We start from the raw sequence: 19,991 nt of genomic DNA, 5'->3' as shown, positions 1-19,991 counted from the left end.
ACACGTGGTAGTGGAGTGAGGTGTTTATTCATGTACAGGAGCGCCGGCACGGAGCTCCGCGCTCGTTGAATTACGCGCTCGAACTAACTACAAAATGGCCACCGCCGGACATCCTGTGACGTCACGGGGCGGGCGTGCAACCACTAGACCGCTACACCACAGCTGGTATCCAGTAAAGAAATGAGTAACATAACCTAAGCCACTGGTCCTGCCATACACTTTATGTTGTTTATTCTTTGGCAGCATAGATGGGAGGCGGGCAGTCATTAATCTACATGGATTTTTAGTTCTGGCTTGACAGTACAACTGTCACTTGACCTTTTAACCTACACCAATATTATTCTACATACCTTTGCTTCCATACAAATCTATATCTATTCCCAAGCTATTTACTGTAATGCTTACACAACAACATTCTTTTAGAGTCGACATATTGGCATTGCCAATGCTTGTTGTTTAATGCTATTTCCATGCTCTCGGGGAGGGTAGTACCTCTTCTATTTCCATTGTGTCGCTTCACTTTAGCGTGAGCTGTAGTATAATTCCTGAGGTCCTGACTGAGGCTGGCTGCGCTTCAGATGTTATAGAGCCGCACGCCGCGGGAGAGAACGCCGCAGCTTGCCAACGATGGCAGTCGCTCTGGTTTTTAGGAACGTCAGGACTGCCCTCTGGGGTCCAATTATCCGTCCGAATGCTGCGGTCCAGGCGCTCGTGCACACTGCACCTCCCGGGACACGCGCGCGAGGCTCTCGACCGAAGCCTGAGGAGAACGAAAGTATCGACTGGGAGCTGGAAGACGAGGCCGACGAAGGTCCAGACATGCAGGAGGTGGCAAGGTATCACAGGCGGTGGAAACATATTAATGTGTCCTTGTGTAATGTAACTGGTACTCATGTACAACGCGGGTCGAGTTAGCGCTAGATAAAACTGAAAAAAAGAAATCAACCTGTCGGGTAAGTGGCAAAATGCAAGCAGCAGACGCTTGCCGCTTTTGGGTGGGGTGGCAGATGCAGCTGTAAGGAAGATGGCCCGCGCGAGAATGCGTGCCCTTGAATTGAGATCCACGCACTCCACCTCTAATCACAGGGCAGAGGCCAACCTTGGGACTGGTTTTGCGCATTTGGCTTGCAGATGCAAGCTGGATGTCTGTGTTGATTTCGAATACTGAGGCTTGAGTCTCATTCCGTAGTATTCTTTGGTCGAACTAATAGTCTCAGTTCTGTTTATTTGTTGATTTGTGTGCTCGAACGTGGTCAGGGGTAGTATCGACCGCGAAGCGGGTAACAGTAATGATTGTCCACTAATGTCAATAGGTTTCTTGGTCCGAGTCCTCCGTGGAAATCTTTCTTGAGCGTTAGGAGGTGGCTGTCCTGCATCTCAACACCCAGCTCCTTGTGAAAGTTTGATTCGTATAAAGCAAGAAGTAGCTGTTGCTATCCTTCGCATACACGTAGGCATTCCTGATTAGAGCGAGAGACTCGTGTTTTTTTTTAACCCAGAAGTGAGTTTATCCTAAGAACAGTGGAAACGAATTATAATTAGCTGGCAAAGCAGTCTGTGCATCATTTGCCATTGATGGTTACAATTCTGTCAAGTGATGAGGATTTTGTTGTAGGAATGCAGTTAACAGTCCACGGATGACGAACATGTTTTCACCGGAGTGAACAAAAACGTACACTACTCAAGATTCTGCTAGGTGAGCACATTGGTCACACACTGGAGTCATCCGTGTTATTGAGTGATTTTATGGTCGCCCTTTCTTGGTTTGATTGTGAAACTGGAAGTACAGTGTGCCTCCGGTAGTTGTTAAAGATCGTCGTGCCTTTCCATGTTCTGCAAAATCACAGACAGGAGTTAGAGCAGGCTCATTTGTAGTATTACCAGCATCAGCAGTATATTTTTAACACAATCCTTGGCAGTTTGTCAACCTTCAGAGTGGTTCTTAGTCGCTTGTGCTGGATGCGGTGTGGCATGCGTTGTTGACTTTGCTGCTGGGAATAGGCAGGAGCTGTAGTCTGTGCATCCTCTTTTTTTTTTTCTTCCACTCTGTACGTTTTGCTTGAACTGTAGGGAGTTTGCTGAATTTTCTGTTCAGGATTGGTCCTTCCTAGCAATGTGATATGCAGGATAAATCCCCAGAAGGTGCCTGCATTTTTTGCATCCAAGAGGAGACGTTGTCACAGCTTTAGCCATAGTATAAAAATATTCTGCCAAACCGGGAGCTCCAGGAAGGAAAAGGTGCTGATCCAAGGAAGAAGGCTTTGCTACTCTCACTTTTCTCTCTGATAATCTGTGCATTTCTCTCTTCGAGTGTTGGCTTGTGCCTGGGAACCTCGTTTATACACTGGCTCAACCCAGCTTGATGGCAGTGGGGTAAAATGTTGCATTCCTCATAGGAGAGTTGGCGTGAGGACGTCTTTGCTCTTGGGATACATTGTTGCCAAAATAAGCTCCACTTTGGTGATTATGTCTTCCTACGATATTAAGCATGCTACGTTTACCTCTGGATACATGGGAGACCTAACTTTCACTAGCAAGAGCTGATGTCCTCTCAGACGCTGCAGAAGCCAGCACTGACTTTTTCCCAAGGTATGTGACCTGTTGATCTGTAAAGTGAAAGTGATTGGTCCCATTAACCTACACGCTGATCACTGGGAAGATAGTCTTTAATGGTAGCACGCACACTTTGGAACCAAACTGCCTCTTACATGTGGGCCTTTGTTTTAACAACACCACGGTGGCCTACAGGCAAACTGAAAATATTTTACATTGAGTGATTTCATCATCACAATTTGATAGCGTTTTTGGAGGACTTAATTTTAAAGTTGCAATGGCGGTTGAGTTGCAGTAAGTTCTTCCACCGGTTCCCACAGAGGGCTGCCATTACTACTTGAGTGTGATTGCTCACTAAAAGTAAGTAACCAGCTGTCAAATGCAAATGGGGCATTCCATACACTCTGGTATTCCTCTAGGCCAAATAACCCTAGATGACACTGACCTTTCACATTGTCACTCATCTCCCATCAATGTATGCCAAGATGTCTGCAAATTGCATATCTCTGCCTTGATATCTCATTCCATGCCCAATTGTTTCAAATGAAACAGACCCTAATTAAATGAGACCACATGTCCAAGGTGACAATAACGGGCCACTCCTCTCTTCTGGACTTTGTTGGGGAGCCTCAAGTCAAAGCACATTCTAACAGCCCTATAGTTTGATATTTTTAGGAGGACTGCAATTGGTGTTATTGAGAGGATAGAACCTTTGACTTTCACTGATTCCCCCACTGGCTCCATCTTTTTTAGCACAGCCTCAACTTTGGCTCATGTTTAGACCAGCACTTGGGAAACCTGCCTCTCAACAGCAGCAGTGCAGCACCTCTGTATGGAAAAAAAATGCGCTTGTTTTGTAAAACTGCCCTCCTGACATGACACTGACAGGCTCGTCAGTGCCAATGAGCATAATTGTCTTGAGATGTGACTGGCGGTTTTAAGTGTCTGTTTCTGCACTAGTAGCACAAGATCCTTTTCAATTCCATTCTTTGAGCACCTAGAAAGGCTTTAATTTATCACCGCTCCTCACTTCTCGTTCTCTGGCATCCCATGCCCTGGTGATATAGTGATGTTTTTAGTTAATCAAATACCGACCACTTTCTACTTTAGGCCAGACTGATACCCATATGGTGGACCATTCCTCAAGTGTATATATAGTCATTCCCATTCCTTTGTCCAGACTTATTCTTTACTCAGGTCACCAACCAGTCAATGGCATCCAAAGTCAGGACATTTTCCATCTGCATTTCCTAGGCATTCAGGAGCTTATAAAGCCTCTCTGTCGAAGACCATTGCGGAATACGAAATATTTAAGCTTTTGGATTCGGAAGCACCTCAAGTTTGCAAACGACCACCCCTTGGTTGTTATTAAAATTATTACTTCAGCATTTGGGCTGAGCTGGGTGTGAGATGCAAGCATGGAAGCAGGCGTGGTCAGGTTTTGATAGAACTACAGGAGTAGGCCTGAAACAGTGGTTTGAGTGCGGGTGATGCTTGTGGTCAGCTGCAGACCTGGATTATGGGACTCACTTGGAGCAGGTGGGTAGGAACTGCAGGCCTCAGGCAAGAGCTCAAGTTTGGAATGAGGCATTCGGAGAAGAACTGTTTTTGAAAATGACTTAAAATAAGGGGGCGAATGTAGACGTGTTGCTTTGTTAATGTGAGCACATACAATCGTATTGCTATGTTGGGCTTAGCTGTTGTGGTAAGAAAACGATTACTGCAGTGAAACGATTGTATGCTGGCTAACACACAGTTGTACTTTGGTGTATGTGTCCTAATACTGTAATTTAGGCTGGTACGCGCGTTCTACCAATAAGTGAGATGGATGGAATGCTTGAATTCTTAGCTATTGGTAGTTACTCAATACAATGATCCAGACCATTGTTAACTGAATACACATATACTTTATTGGAATGTTTTATATGCTGGAGGAACGCTTCTGAGTGCTGATGGGCATCATATTGGTTGTGTTGAAGGCTGTTACATACTGCACGGAGTGCCAATGTGTAGATTAAATTGTGAACTTCCCCAGACATGTTTACACAAGTTTGTGCATTGTATGCAAGTGCCTTTTATATAGCGCAAACCTATCTAGAGGCAAAGGAGTTCACACAGAAAGCGTTACACACGTGGAAGAGGCTGGTAAGATCGAGGAAGGGAGTAAGGGGAGTATCTATGGTGTATTGGAGGAGTGTGTCTTCAATTCTTAACCGGAATTGAAGAAGGGTTGGGATAGTATTAATAATGTGTGACGTACAGCATGTGTGGAGTCTTTATATTTTTTAGAAATATGGGTAAAATTGTGATCTCAAGCGTGTATGTTGCTACTTTGTGTGGAATGGAATACTTGGTTATGATGTATGACAAAAAGCGGTAATGCATCAAATGTACTGTGTGGGGAACAGAGGCAAGAAACTGAGCTCGAGATTAGCAGGAGGATGCAGAACCAACAAGTTTTCATTGTGATCTAATTAACTTGCTAGCAATCAAGGACGTTCTTGGCTAAAAGAAGGGGGCTCATGCACCGAAAACCTAAAAAGTCCCCACCCACTAATTGCCATTCAGTGCTACCACCTTTGCTGTGAATCTACAACCTTTTAAATGTACTCCTCTTACATCCTTCGTATCATTTAGTACAACTTCAGTAACTCAAGTGGGGCCTGCCAATGGGTGTGATGTTTGTAATTTACAGGGCTTTTATCTATTGCTTCTAGTAATCTAAATCCTGTTCTTAATTGTCCCACCTCGCAACTGTATATGGACTAGTATCGCATAGGTTCTGATATGGGACAGACTCCAAACTTTTGCAGGCCACTGTGTGTGTGCCAGATTCTGGTGGGAACCAAGACTCCTGTCCTGGCAGTCTCTGTTGTAAAGAGACCCCAAAAAGCCTCTGGGGGTAGCAAGATCCTAAGGAGGTTCTGTTTTGTTTCAAGGTGCAGGGTGACCGTGAGGCATTGGCTCCTCGGAGGTGCAGCTCATTGGAAAATGTAGAATAGGCTTTTTTAGGATCCGAATTTATGCACCTCTTTTGTTGTATTTTTTGATATTTAGGCTGGTGAAGCGACAAAAGCGGGCAATTCTGTTCCAGAAAATGAAGCGTGAGATGGAGCCTCGTGTGCCAACTGAAAGGACTCTCACCTGGGAGGCCATTGAGCAGATCAGGTAAGAGATGTTAAGGCCTATCAAACATGGGTTGTTTTGAAGTGTCAGTCTACTCTAAACACCACTGTCTCACTACCAGCTGTCAGTAGGCCTTCTTGAAGAGTATTTAGACCAATGGTTCTTTAACCTTTTGACTTCTGGGGTCCCCCACTTATTCGTTATTGGAACCTGGGGAATCCCCCACTCAATCATTATTGGAATCCGGGGACTCCTACTGAGTAATTCTGAAAGCAAGGACGCTAAGCCCATTTCTTTGTAATTGAGAAGTGTGATGCAAACAAAGATTTATAGACGAGCAAAACAAATCAGAACACTTTACTTGGGGATGTGCAAATGACAAATATTTACAGAAACTCGATTTCTAAACACTGTTGTTTTTACACTATATAGTTTTATCAGTAAAACCACGTGAGAGGGAAATTTCATGGCTATTCCAATGTAAAATCTGCTGATTCCAAATGGCAGTGCACTACCACTTCAATTTTAGGTCTCGCCTGGCGAACGCAGCGCGAAGCGCTGTCGCCAGCGAGATCTATTGTTGCTGACTTGCCTCGGAAGTGGGACAAGAGATGGGCACGCACAGGCTTTTGGGAGATTGGAACCTGTGTACGCGCTTGTGAAGACGTGCTTGCAATGATGTGTACAGCCACGCGGCGTGCACATCTCCTGCCCCCTTCCGTCCCCTTAACTTACCCACCATATAGTGCTTCCCTGTGCCGCTGCAATCACAGAGCAGTGTATCTTGGCCTTTACCTTTGGAACAGAAGCTCGTGTCTTCACCCTTCGGTGCCGTTACCTCTTTGCATCTCACCCCGGCTTGGAACAGAAACCAGACCATGCCGGTCAGTGTCAGGCCCTGATTCTGGGTGCAGAGGATGCTACTCAACTAGTCGCCATCTTGGCAGAGCCTTGTGCCAGCAGCCACTAGGATTGTACGTCACCTAAGAGTTGCATGCCCCGACTGCTTCCACAGCTGTGCAGTGTAAGATGCGCTGTGAACTTCTCGCACCGTGATTAGTTGAGAACTTGTTAAGGGATGTTTGTGTGACGTCAGCATGAGTGCGGTGGGAGGTCTCTTGAACCTAATCTTGCTTGCTGCTTAGCATTACTTGCTCTTTACCAGTGCGATGACTACAGGACTGGTTCTGGCGGGTGATTTCTTATTTGTCCGGCTCATTCTCCTAACTTCGTGTGTGAATAACAAATGGTGTCTTGCGCAGCAGCATCTTATTAGGCAGTCTCTCGCTTTTACCTATAAAGCGTTTCACGAGTATCCAGCTGCAATAAAAGGCTTTCCTTTTAACACTCCCAGTTATGATCTTGCTTAATCTTTCACCAGCCAGAGAAACATCGCTGCTGCCTAACCTAGTGTTTTATTACCGATGTTTTGGAGCCCAGTTCATCGTAAATATTCTTCTGTGGTGTGTGATTTCCTTTTGACTTGATTCTGCATTTCCTGGGATGAAGTTACATTGTTTGCAAATTGCATGTGTGAACCACAACCTAGTCAGTAATCCTTACTGTCCAATATACACACTTCCTTCCCTTGGTGGTTCGCACCTGTACATCTTAAAAAGCCAGTGTTTTGAGAAGGGCGTGGGAGTGCGTGCTTTATAGGCGCAGCAGTAAAACACCCAACACACACATCAATAGTTGACAGGTCCTGCTCGTGCACAGGAAAACTATTTTATTCTGCTTGAATCACACCCCAAATGCATGCTGGGTGTTTGCTGGACCGATGTCTCTGTGTCTAGTGCTTGTACACCATCACATCGCTACTCATCCGAGTGAAAGGGTCATCCCTGCAGTTGGCTTTGAAATCCATGCCTTGAGACATTCAGGATAAAACCAGGGATAGGGTCAGTGCTAACTTGGTAATAAAAAAAATAAAAAAGTGCTAGTGCACCCAGCACTGCCTAGAAGACCGCAGCATAAGCATTGGTACACCTCATACCAACGAAAGTAACTTGAAATAAAACAAGCATTTGCCAGAGTTTGAACTATTTTGAAAATATCAAGGACCCCCTGTAATGTTGTTTAGGTCAATTCCTAGGACAGGGCAACAAAGACAATGAATAATAAATTCCTAGGCAATCACATAGATATAAATATCACAGTAAATGTATTTATATAGAGCCAAAAAACAAGATAACTTTTAATAAGAACCAGTGTACCACAAAGGAATTGTAATTAGGCTTTTTTTCTTTTTATTAAAGAAAGAAGCTAATGTTTTCATAAAAAAACATATAAATGTTACACAATAGCACATTTAAAAAGAAACACGTTTTTTCAAAATGTTTCATACATTATAAAAATTATACACTGTATACTTCAAATACAATCCACAGAAAATTAGTGAAAAACAGATACAAATGCAACAATACAAGTACACAATTCATAAAAAATAACAAATGAAATGCAGCAGTAGATAGTCTTCGACGCGCGTTTCGGCACACTAGCGCCTTCGTCAGGAAAGCCACACAAGTTTCTCGTAGTAATGGATTAGGCGATAATGCTTTGTAAGGATTGATATTAAAAAAGTGATGTTCACTTATGATTAGTGTAAGTATATACCAGTCATCCTTGGTATATATGACTTGATAAAAGGAAACGAAGAGGCAGCGAGAGAGACCAATCGTGTCTAATTGCACTTGGATTTAGTATGGAGCTATGCTCTATTTTTTCTTATTGATTCTTTAACTGATGAAAAGATAGGTTTATTCTTCTCTTCAAAATAAGTCTAATGATGAAAGACCTTCTTGGAAAGAAGACTCGCCTCAAACGTGTTCTTCTATGCTGGATGTAACGGTTTCCTCAATATGAATTGTGTACTTGTATTGTTGCATTTGTATCTGTTTTTCACTAATTTTCTGATGATTGTATTTGAAGTATACAGTGTATAATTTTTATAATGTATGAAACATTTTGAAAAAACGTGTTTCTTTTTAAATGTGCTATTGTGTAACATTTATATGTTTTTTTATGAAAACATTAGCTTCTTTCTTTAATAAAAAGAAAAAAAGCCTAATTACAATTCCTTTGTGGTACACTGGTTCTTATTAAAAGTTATCTTGTTTTTTGGCTCTATATAAATACATTTACTGTGATATTTATATCTATGTGATTGCCTAGGAATTTATTATTCATTGTAGAGTTTGAACTATTGGCATTGTAAATGGCAATGCCTTTTATTTATGTTTTTTAGAACCTGCAAGCGGTGCAGAAAACATGCACTTTGTGCTTACAGCCCTTGCTTCCAAGAAGCAAGGGTGGCAGTAACTGCACCTTTTTTACAGCCTGTCTTGCTTCTCGTAAGCAAAGACTATAAGTACAAAGTGTGTGTTTACACACTGCTTGCAGGTTTTTTAAAAATATAAATAAAAGACATGGTAATTTACAATGCCAGTAGCTCAAACTCTCCAAATGCGAGACCTATTGCATTGAAAATGCTTGTTTAACGGTGTATTTATTAAAAGTGATAGGATTTTAAATATGATTGAAGAAACATGTCTACCTCCGCCCTGATTAGTTATTGAACTAAGTGGGAAGTCTGGGTCATGTGTATCGTATCTGTGGCTAGAATTGTATTGTACATAAAACAAAAGTTTAGTCTATTAAATCAAGCAAACGATTTTTTGTACAGCAGACATGCTTGATTTGCATATTTGAAGGTATTCTCATGTGTGATAATGAAGAAAATGGCGGCTCAATTAATTAAAATATTTGCTAGGAGCACATCATTTGAAACCAGTTTGAGTCAAGCACATTACAATTGGGTCATTTTTATGATTTTTTTTTTTAGGCCTGGTATGTCACTTTTTAGTTTTTGCTTAGTAGTGCATTGGAATCACTAAGTGCACCAATTGCATTATTATTACCAGTGCTGTGGGACAAGAAAACGCAGTAGGTCTCAAATTTTGGATCTCCAAGAGTGCATCAATGCCTTAGTGCACAAAGGTAAAATGATGGCATACTGGTTCTATTTTATACAAATATATGTTGTTATTGAAAAAGTGACCATTATTTGGAAACAAAAGACAGCAACCCTACATGGGTGCCTGGGAGGATAACCAACAATGGCAATACTAGCTGCCCAGCTCATCCGTAGCTGCCATCTTGTATCGCAGCTTTCAAAGTTTAACAGACCGAAATAAATAATTCCAGCTCTACACAACTATAAAAACAATGCCCCTTGGCTTCAACATTTAAGTACATTAGTTGATAACACATAAATAATTAAAAACACGGGCTTAACAACATTTGGAACATCAGATACGTTAAAAAGGCTAATAAGAGAAACATTTTGCAATAGGGCTCAAGACCTCTTGGCCTAATTCATTGGAGTTTCAGTAATTGTTTGACTGATGGCCTAGACTGCAAAAAGAAATTTAGAAACTTAAAACCATTACCACTGAGATGGATTCACTCTTGCAGATCCTTGGGGCATTGACTCGATCTGTTTCATCACTACTGGTTCAGAATTTGCAGAGGAAGGCCAGTGTGCAGTGAAGGCAGCAATAGGGACTGTGCCATACCTAAACTGTAGGAACATAGTGTGGGCGCTTATTGGTCTAATGTAATCCAAGAACTCCTCGGGCTTGGGTACAGCTTTATGCATTAAACATTTAGTCCGCGTTTCTCTACAGCTAGCAGGGGTGTGGAATTCCTCCAGCTCTACGTCCAGGACATATTGTTTGGGGTCAAGGGCAACACGTTTTCATGTGTATATTGTCCTTGGGACAAGTAGGCCCAACCCCCTACAGCACAAACCCATTGGTCTTCAGTTTGCAATACCACGTTATGGTATTTTGGGCTGCAATAGTGAGTTACAGTGGCGCATTATTATGATGTTTCCTATCAATGTATTCTCCTTGCCAAAGCCTTTTCATGGGTAAAGTGGGTTTTGGCATAACTCTCGTAGAATGCCACTTATAGAATATTGACATTTCTATGCTCTAAGAGTCTTGTGTGCTGTGGTGTCTGGCTCCAGTGCACACCAGGGGAGCACATCTGTGAATAGCCCAGCAACAGCCATAAACCATGGGCATACCACTAGAACGACAGACCTCTGCCATTTGAAGGCTGAATTGAATAGGTTGGAGGGATTCAAATCTACATTCCACGACCCCATGGCAGACAGGCCTACAATTTAGGGGATACATCTATGGTTCAAGGGTAAACCCCTTAAACCACCCCAACTTCAAAAACACATGACAGTATAACTACTGGTGCCATCCTTCAGCCAAGGGTGAGATACGTGGGACCAGAGAACCCGGACTGCATGGTGCATATTGTCAGAGTACTATGTTGTGCACATAGAGGATTACTGCCCTTGAAGGGGGTCCTTTCTAAATAGTGGCTGGCCTGGGCCGAAGACCTGCTGAAGTGTGGCGACCTGTGTGAGCCCATATAAGTTTGATATAAAGCAATATAGGTCTAGAGGGATATTGTTTATTCATTACCTGATGTGTGCTCTCCAAGGGCCCATCAGTGAGTCTCCTGTTCTCCCAGCGATCTCGGGAACATCAAAGATCTCCTGTGAGGGACCTAAACCATCTACCTGTGACATCTGGAGAGTGGTGCCCTCTCAAGTGCCCACATCAGCTACTGAATCCCAACGGGTTGCGAGGTGTGAGCCTGAAGCTAAGACTTGTGTCTGGAGGCCGGACTTTCTATTGCAGAGCCTCAGAAATCTTGCCCGCATCAAAGTAATGTGGTTCCTGTACTGAAGGTACGTTGACACTCATAAGTGTCTAGTTGGTGGTGAGAGGATGCACTGGTTGCGGGACCACGCGTTCCTGTTTCATCGATCATGTCCCATCTTTCTTGTGCGTCACGCTGACTGCATGCTCAATGCGTGCAGTGTCCAATTGACCGAGTGCGACCCTCGGTGGTGGGGGTGTACCCATAGTATTGCCTCATTCTACCTCATGTGGCTCTGCTGAACTTGCGCCTGTGTGCGTGACCGGACTGGTGCTATATCTATCCTCAAGCACCGGACGTTGTACCTCATTTCCAGGGAGGTACGTAATTTGCAACTCTTCGCTGTGTGTGACTGGAATTGCCTGGTGCAACCCATCGCGGCATGCTCCGGTCACTGTGCCTCATTTCCATGGAGTATACATTGGGGTGGTGAGATAAGACAGTTCAAGATCACACAGGAGAAGAGTGCAGAGGGAGAGTGAAAGGGAGAGTAGAAACCGTGTCGAGCGGAGGATAAAGGGAGCGAAGCAGAGGCTGCTAATAGAAGGAAAGCATGGGACCTTTACATATGGAAGAAATTACTTTGAAAATGAAAATTCGACTTGCAGACCATGTTGAAATTGCACCTTAGAATGCGTTTAAACTGCTGCAGAAATATTTTCACATAGAAAACGACACTTAGAAAATTGTGCCTGCTCTAGGTCATGAAAGAGTCCTTATTAATGCTGTAAGTAATATATTAATTGTGTGTATGAAATTATGTTGATACATTTTTGTACCAGGCTATCATTCCTAAATGTGCGTCTTTAGTTGGGCCTAAAAGCCTTTTCTTTCGACTCTTGCTCATAATTTAAGTGTTTATGTAGAACATTTTGCCTAGCACCAGCAACTTGCTTACGAATGTGCTGACTTTGAACATACGTTTCCTTAGCCTCATCACACCATGATAGATCATCTCCCTTAATATAATAAGCTGCTACGACTGCTTGAATAAGTCATGATTTAGATATATATATATATATATATATATATATATATTAATTCTTCACATATAATTATTGCTAGTTTTTCCCCTCATATCCAACTTGCTTTATATTTACAATCGACCGAGAGCGCATGTTTTAATTTGGGTAAGAAGGAGCATCGGAAGTTGACGACACCATTGGATGAGTAGTTTCCATTGGATGTAATGAGCTAACGTCTAATAAGTTTTGATACATTATTGTGTGTTTTTATATTAATGAGTGTTTTCTAGCTAGTTAGGAGAGACATTTATCAAACGCCGATCCAGATCTCTTTTCCCTGCCTTGTGACTCTTCTACTGGAGAGTTGGTCCTTTGCTTTTGTTGCCAACTGCTACTGCTAAAGGTGACTTTTTCTTTATCCAAAGACCCATTTCCTGATCAATGCGACTACAAAGATCACACTATTATTGATGGTTGCTAATGCAGCTGTAGTTAACTTGGCTGAGTTTCCAGAACATCTCTTTATGGGTAGTTCTTCTAGTCTAAATCTTGCTTTGGTCCAAAAAGAACTCTTCTTGGGTTCTATGTAGGATAGGTTAGTCTCATTAGCTAGCTTAGTGTCAATTTTCCTTTATGGAATACTTGGTATTGATTTATGCTGTCACTAATTCATCTTTTTATTGATGTTTCTGTAAATCCACTAATCCGAATAACAATGACAAAACCATACTAATCTTTTAAGATAAATAAAGGTGTTGAAAACTTCATCAACCTCTCATCATTCACTAGACATTAATAATCTTACCGTTGATGTTATATGCATAGTTTGTTTTTGTTCTAGCACCATTCCATTGACTTTTCAAGAGCCATCAGGATTTCCCATAGGATGAAATCTGTAAATGGTTGTTTAATCGTAAATAGCATTCTTGGCTAATCCTCAGGCTCCCGCACATACTTTAGCAGTACAAAAACTAATCTTGTTCACTGTGTGATCTCATTGCTCAAAGAAAAACAGAGTCCCATTGACCAGAGAGTATTTAGAGGAATCACAAGTATTACCGTATATTAAATTTTCGAAACAGTCAAACCTGGGTTAAGGCCAGATTAAGAGATTAGGAGGTGCTTCTCTTTCAAATAGGTGTGTCTAAGGTTGTCGCAGGCTGAAACTCCGATCAGCATATAAAACCAATGACCAGTGCCCAATGTTTTCAAATCAGTAAATAATAATTGAAGCTCTCAGCGCAAGTCTAACAAAAGTAAGTTAAAAGAGACACCAGAGATGTGCTTGTTTTTTATTTGATACCAGACGACACCGGCAAAATAAACAAATAGCAGATAACTCACCCTTTTGGGAAACCTGTTTTTATGAACATTTTTTGATGCAGTAAGCAAAGTATGCTTCTACTGATTTGAAAGCCGGTTCATTTACTTTTCGAGAAAATGCAGGAGCTGGAGCCACGTACTAAGGGTATCGAAACACAGCAGAAATTGGCAATTGTATAATGATTATTTATGAATCTTGGCCATGTACAGAAGGAAAGAAATGCAGTCTTTGTATTCATTAAATTTCCTTAAATTGATGCATTCAAGTTTAAAAATAGACAAAGTGTAAATAATAAAACAGACCGCATAGGTTACACTTTTCAGAGGCAATTCTGAAAGGTGCTGCACTCGAGTACATGCTCTTTGAGGTCGATGCAGGACTCAGCAAATACTCTTTAGTGCTGCATTTCTCTCGTCTTTCCATGAGTATGTTTATTACATATTGACTTATCTGCTACTGCCCGCAGGCTGAACCGTACGAAAGCTGGTTGATGGCTCCGATGGCTGGAAATAGAGTGGAGGACTAACTCATGCTTAGGCAGAGCCTAGTGTAAACAGCGCTCACTGTGCCTGAGACCATGACTGGAGCTGCTGTATCATTGGCAAGGCGCATATCCGTTCTAAACTCCACACCCTTGTGGCATGCACAAAGTGCCATCAGTTGCACCCTTTTTTAATGCAAGGTACAGCCGAACAGGAGAGCACCAGAAACCAAGCCTTTTTATCACCACGCTTTGGTGCTGTCTGCCTCTCCATTATGTGTGTTCCCGCTGGGTTGTGTACCAATGTTATATGTCATCTGAGCCAATCACAGGGAGACTGTGTCTGTGTTTCTCCCTCCCCTACCCACATGCCCCAAGTACACAGCACTTGTTGGGAAGAGCTGAAGTACACGTCGAACAGTCAGACTGACATGCACACTTCATTTCGTGAAAGGAGTTGCCAATCATCATGTGAGTTATGTTGCAAATCTGAACATGTAAATGGTGGTAATTCTTAAAATCTGGTAGACATTATTGGCATTCTGGTACCCTCCCTTGGATGAATGCTTAGTGGCATAACAAAAATAATTTGTAACATATTGTAGGCACTCTTGGAACAGTGTCACCCATGGTGTAATACTTGCATTTGCATGATATTGGTGATCCATTTTGGTAACACTATTATTACTGCTGTCTGAAGCCTTAGCCTTCAGGATTGATGTAATCTGCATGAATCTATCAATTTAATCCATTCATGCACTCACAAATTCACTCTTCCATCAGTGTACTCATTTATTCGAACATTCACCTATCTATGAACTCACTGTAAACGTAGCAGTGCATTTCCTCATGTATCCATACATGCTCATCCATCCAACCATAGACCTATGATATTAACCAACTCACCCATCTACAAAACCAAACTTGCTAATCAATCAAGAATCACTTTAATTAAACAAATAGCCAGGCTTATTGACTTTGCCTGTCTATGTAAACTTTACACTTACTGGTGAGAAATTGAGTGCAATATGACATATGGATAGGTGGAATCATGCAATCTGGTTTCCTCATTTTGATATTTACTAATTTATCTTTCTTTTCCATGTTGGACCTAGACACTTAAACCACGAATTTCCAGAAGAGTGGACAATCCCCCATTTGGCCGAAGGGTTTAATGTGGACACTGATGTGATAAGAAGAGTTCTGCGAAGCAAGTTTTCTCCTCCGTTGACTGTAAAATTGAAGCAAGATGGAAAGGTTGCCATGAAATCTAAAAGCAGAATGATTTCTCAATCCTCTTCAAAAGTTACAAGATCTTTAAATATCGCATCTGAGAATCCTCCCCTCGTAGAAATACAACCTGGAATTGAGAACCTGCAGAGGATTCCCGGCGTGCATATCCGCATGGATAACTCGCGTTCAGAGGGGTTGCAACTAAAAGCCAGCACATCCATGGCAGTAATGGGAACACCAACACATTTTACACAAGAGAGATTAAGACAGACAAAGGAAAGGCAACCACCACACTTGGTGAATCCTGGTATTGTACCATTGGCTCCATCAGCCACTTCAACCTTCATCAGTAATTGTGAGACTAATGAACAGTCAGCTTATCACCAAGAACAAGATGAAGTGTGGGATGGAGAGCTCTTAAGTGAACAGGAACTCGAGTCTATATTGGAAAGTGGATACAAATCAAAAATGAAAGTTGTGCAAAAGGGTAGAGAGTTTTTCGACGGTGATGGAAATTTTTTGTATAGAATATGACTCTTGTTTATACACACCAAGGAACTATAGGGGGAAAAAATAATGGAAGCAACCTGATGCATAATGAAACTTGTTCAGTGGAACAAACCTTAATCGGGACAAGTCTAAATGAAGGTGGCAATACAGCTGTACAGAGCCAATCCATAAGTGTCATTTCGTCTTTTGTAATCTCCTTGTTTACTAACCCATGGGGAAACGAAAAAACAACAAAAATATATATAATGAAAAACATTGAAAAAAACATAACAATTATCTGAACGATATTTTTATGACCTGCATATAAAAAATTGCTTTACAGTTTGCACAATTAAGAAAATATATCGGGAATTAAAGCACAGCCATACTAATATCCCAAGACCAATAACGGAATGTAAGTGACTTAATGCCACAGTACTCGTATTATAATGACAAATTGTTACCGTAGGGGCAATGCTGCCACAGTGTTACATTACGAGTGCAAACATATAAAGAGCAGTAATAACTGAAATAGTAGTAGCATGATATCACAGCAGCGATATGTGTAACAATAGCAAAATTGCAGTTCATTAGTATGGCAAAGTCACTTCAAACCATGCAAAATTGAATTCAAGAAGAATATACTGGCATGGTTGGTAATGAATCCCCACAGAATATCTACTCCTACATAAAGTGGGACTTGAGCATAAAATAGATCTGCATTTCAGAAAAAAAATGAAAAGAGGTATGTTTATTGTGTAAAGAACATCAGCTGCTGTGTTTTTGACTCTTAATACCATCATCACTCGTTCATGTTTGACATTGAGAGGTATCCTAACGGGAATATGGTTTTGTTTACTCTCTGAGTTTAAGTATCTTATCAAGCATTCATCTCGGCTTGAATAGTACGGTCATTGTATTAGCAAAGCTTTTTCAAGCCCTAGCTGCAAGGGGTGTTCCATTTTGATGAGCTTTCTTGAATATTTTGTTTTTGTATACTGTGCAGTCATTAAATAGAAATATTTGAACCTGATGTTTCGTTTGCAAAAATATTATGCATTTCAGAAAGGTAGTAAGAATTGTTGGCGGAGATCCTAGTTTTTCCTAAATCCTGTTATTTTGTTTTTCTGAGAGAAGTAACCAATCACTTTAATAGTAGTAATAATAATAAACCAAGCATTAGCAAAGCCAGTAAATCTGGGTCAATTAAGGGGAATGTGTCCTGTACATGTTAGAGCGTCTTCTCCTGCTATCATGTATTGCATGCAAGAACTAAATCAACCTTCAATGGAGTAATTATGAATAGCATGTGCGTAACAAATTCCTGGTTGTCCATTGGAGTTGTCCAAGGTCTGATGCACGTATTTTAATGCTGGCAACCAAATTTCCTTTTCCTTTTTGAAAGCAATGGCAGATTGGGGCAGCATTTTTACCTGTCTACAGCTAAGGCACCTTCAAGAGGTTCTCTCGTTGGACACTAGCATGTTATAAGAAAGGTAAAGCACAACCAGAATAAAAGGAAACTCGCACTATGCACCGCTTCCACCAGAAAGGACATGGAAGCTGCGAAAAGTGCCAGAATTGGAGAGGAAGTCACTACCACTCCTCCCCTATAAGTCTGTGCTACAAAGATCAAAGATAACTCCTTCCTTAAAACTAGATTGTCATAAAAACTAAATTTCAGATGGACAAATGGTTTGTCAGTAAGTACATGGACTAAGTACTCTCTCTGGCAACATCTATCATTTATCTATGCAATGCGCAGATGTAGTGATTTGCTATATAATGTCAGCCATGTAATGTTCAAGAAATGTATGTGGTATGTAAAACACAAGTAAATGATGTCATGGTGCCAGTGTCTGGGTGGATCCCATCCTCTACTGAATATTAATGAACTGTTGTCAGGTCTGAAGGATGCGAAGATATTCACTAAATTAGATTTAGCATCTGCCTACCATCAGCTAGAGTTAGCCCCTGAGTCTAGACACCTCACTGCATTTGTTTCCTCTTTTGGCACCTTTCAGTATGTCCGCATGCCGTTTGGACTTGCGTCAGCTGCATCAGTTTTTCAGCGACTCGTGTCCAATATGCTGAAGGGATCGAAGGGCTATCTGTTTTCAGGCTGATGTACTTGTCTTTGCACCTGATAGAGTTACACATGATACCATTTTAAAGGAAGTCTTGTCTAGGTTCCAGACTAATGGTGTGGTATTACGAAGGGACCAATGTGTTTTTATGACCAAAGAAATTGAATATTTGGGGCATTTAGTTAATGAAAATGGGATTCTTCCCAAGACTAGTTTGGTTGATTTGATTGTCAAATCAAAACAACCTGCTGACAAGACCAGTCTCAAGTCTTTCCTTGGTCTTTGTGAATTTTATTCACGGTTCGTTCAAGATTTTACGAGCAAGTTAAGGCCTTTGTAACAAATGTTGATGAGAGGTGTTGCATTTGAGTGGAGTGGCGAATGTCAAAGTGTTTTTGAGTGGGTGAAGAAACAACTTGTCTCGCCTAAGGTGTTAAAACATTATGACCCTTCTCTTGCTTGCACGCTCACTGTTGATGCCAGTAATGTCGGTGTGGGAGCTGTTTCATATCAGAAGAAAGAAGGGGAGGTCAGGACTATTGGGTTTGCCTGCAGGGTTTTGTCTCCTTCAGAGAGGAAGTAGTCAGTCATCGAGAAGGAGTTGCTGGTGGGCAGTGATGAAGTTTAGAAACTTCATTTGGGGAAGGAAATTCTGTCTCCAGACTGATCACAAGCGTTTAGTCTTCATTCTCAGTGGGAAGAATGTCAGGAGTTTTACTCCTAGGATTGCACGTTTGTCCTCCAAACTTCTTCAGTTTGATTTTTGTGCTGAATATATTCCTGGAAGTAAACATGGGTGTGCGGATTTTCTCTCTCATTCCTCTGACACTGTGGAAAATGAACTAGACATAGGTGAGGAGGGCAACCTTGTTCCCCCCTTACTTTGAGCGCTACCTTAATCAAGCATGCGCATGAAGGACATCTGGGTGCTACTTTGACAAATAAAGGGTGCGTCTCTCTTTCTTCTGGCCTTCCATGGACAGGGAAGTGGATGAGTTGTAACGTGGTCGGAAAGCTGCCACTGATTTTTGTCCTAGTTGGATGAGCAAATGGGTGAAAGGCAGACAATGGACGGATGAGAGTGTCAGGGGTCATGTGAGTTTGGCTCAAAATAAACATAAAACTTACTTTGACTTTAAGAAGTGTGTTAAAAACATGGAGATCAGTTTGGGTGATTACGTTTGTGTTAAGAAACCTGTGCATGTGAGGAAGGGTTCTTCCAAGTTTGGTCCACCTGTCAAAGTTGTAGATATGAGAGAGATTTCTGTGAAACTTGTCAATGGACAGTGGTGGAACAAGTGTTTTTTAGTGAAGAGTGGTTTGCGTTGGAAGTGAGAGTGGTGAAGGGACTTTAGATTGTACGGGCCCGCCCGTCCTGAGGTGTAGTGCTAGAGTTAGGAAGATTCCTTTTCGTTATATAGTTTAATTTTTCTTCTGTTGATGTGTTTTTTCTTCCTGTAGGTGCTGCATTTCTTTCCTGTATTTCTTTCATTTTATCTAGTTTCTTTTTCTTTTGTTGTAAGTTTCCTTTGCCATTTTGTTTTGAGGGAAAACCCATGTAGTAGCCTGTGCTTGTTTATAATGTCACTAGCACAGAACCTCGCTACGTGAGGGTTCTGCACCAGGAGTTCCAGCTCAGGCAGTTGGTGTCTTCGTGGATCTCTTCTGCTGCTCTGCTTGGTAGCTTAGCTGTAATTTCAATAAATATCTCTGCAACTTACTTGGTGTTCCTTATTTGACCACCACACAATATTAGTTATGTCATTGCAAAGCATATGTTTTGTGAGAACATAGTGCATGGTAGAGTGTTGAGTTTTAGTAAATGTAGAGTAGCTACCCAGTTGAATACACTGTGTATTGAGATGCTCAAATTATAATAATTCAAAGGTGTTCCCTGTAAGCTATGCCTAGTGTCGGGGATCACCAAAGGAATATGCTACATCTCATCATAAGGGGTTCATCTCTGGCACATTTGTATTCCTTCATGC

General features: G+C 41.6%; 1 protein-coding gene across 1 annotated transcript; it reads left to right on the top strand.

The window, feature by feature from the left end:
* Positions 1 to 508: 508 nt before the first annotated feature.
* On the top strand, positions 509 to 19,723 carry NGRN (neugrin, neurite outgrowth associated). The gene is made up of 3 exons (XM_085644393.1): positions 509 to 836; positions 5,611 to 5,721; positions 15,310 to 19,723. The coding sequence occupies exons 1-3, from the start codon at positions 628 to 630 to the stop codon at positions 15,959 to 15,961; spliced, it is 972 nt and encodes a 323-aa protein (XP_085500519.1). The 5' UTR covers positions 509 to 627; the 3' UTR covers positions 15,962 to 19,723.
* Positions 19,724 to 19,991: the final 268 nt, after the last annotated feature.

The sequence above is a fragment of the Triturus cristatus genome, chromosome 3_1 (genome assembly GCF_964204655.1).
Source record: "Triturus cristatus chromosome 3_1, aTriCri1.1, whole genome shotgun sequence".
NCBI lineage: Eukaryota > Metazoa > Chordata > Amphibia > Caudata > Salamandridae > Triturus > Triturus cristatus.
The sequence above is the reverse complement of the archived record's forward strand: the minus strand, read 5'-3'. Positions and strand labels throughout refer to the sequence as shown.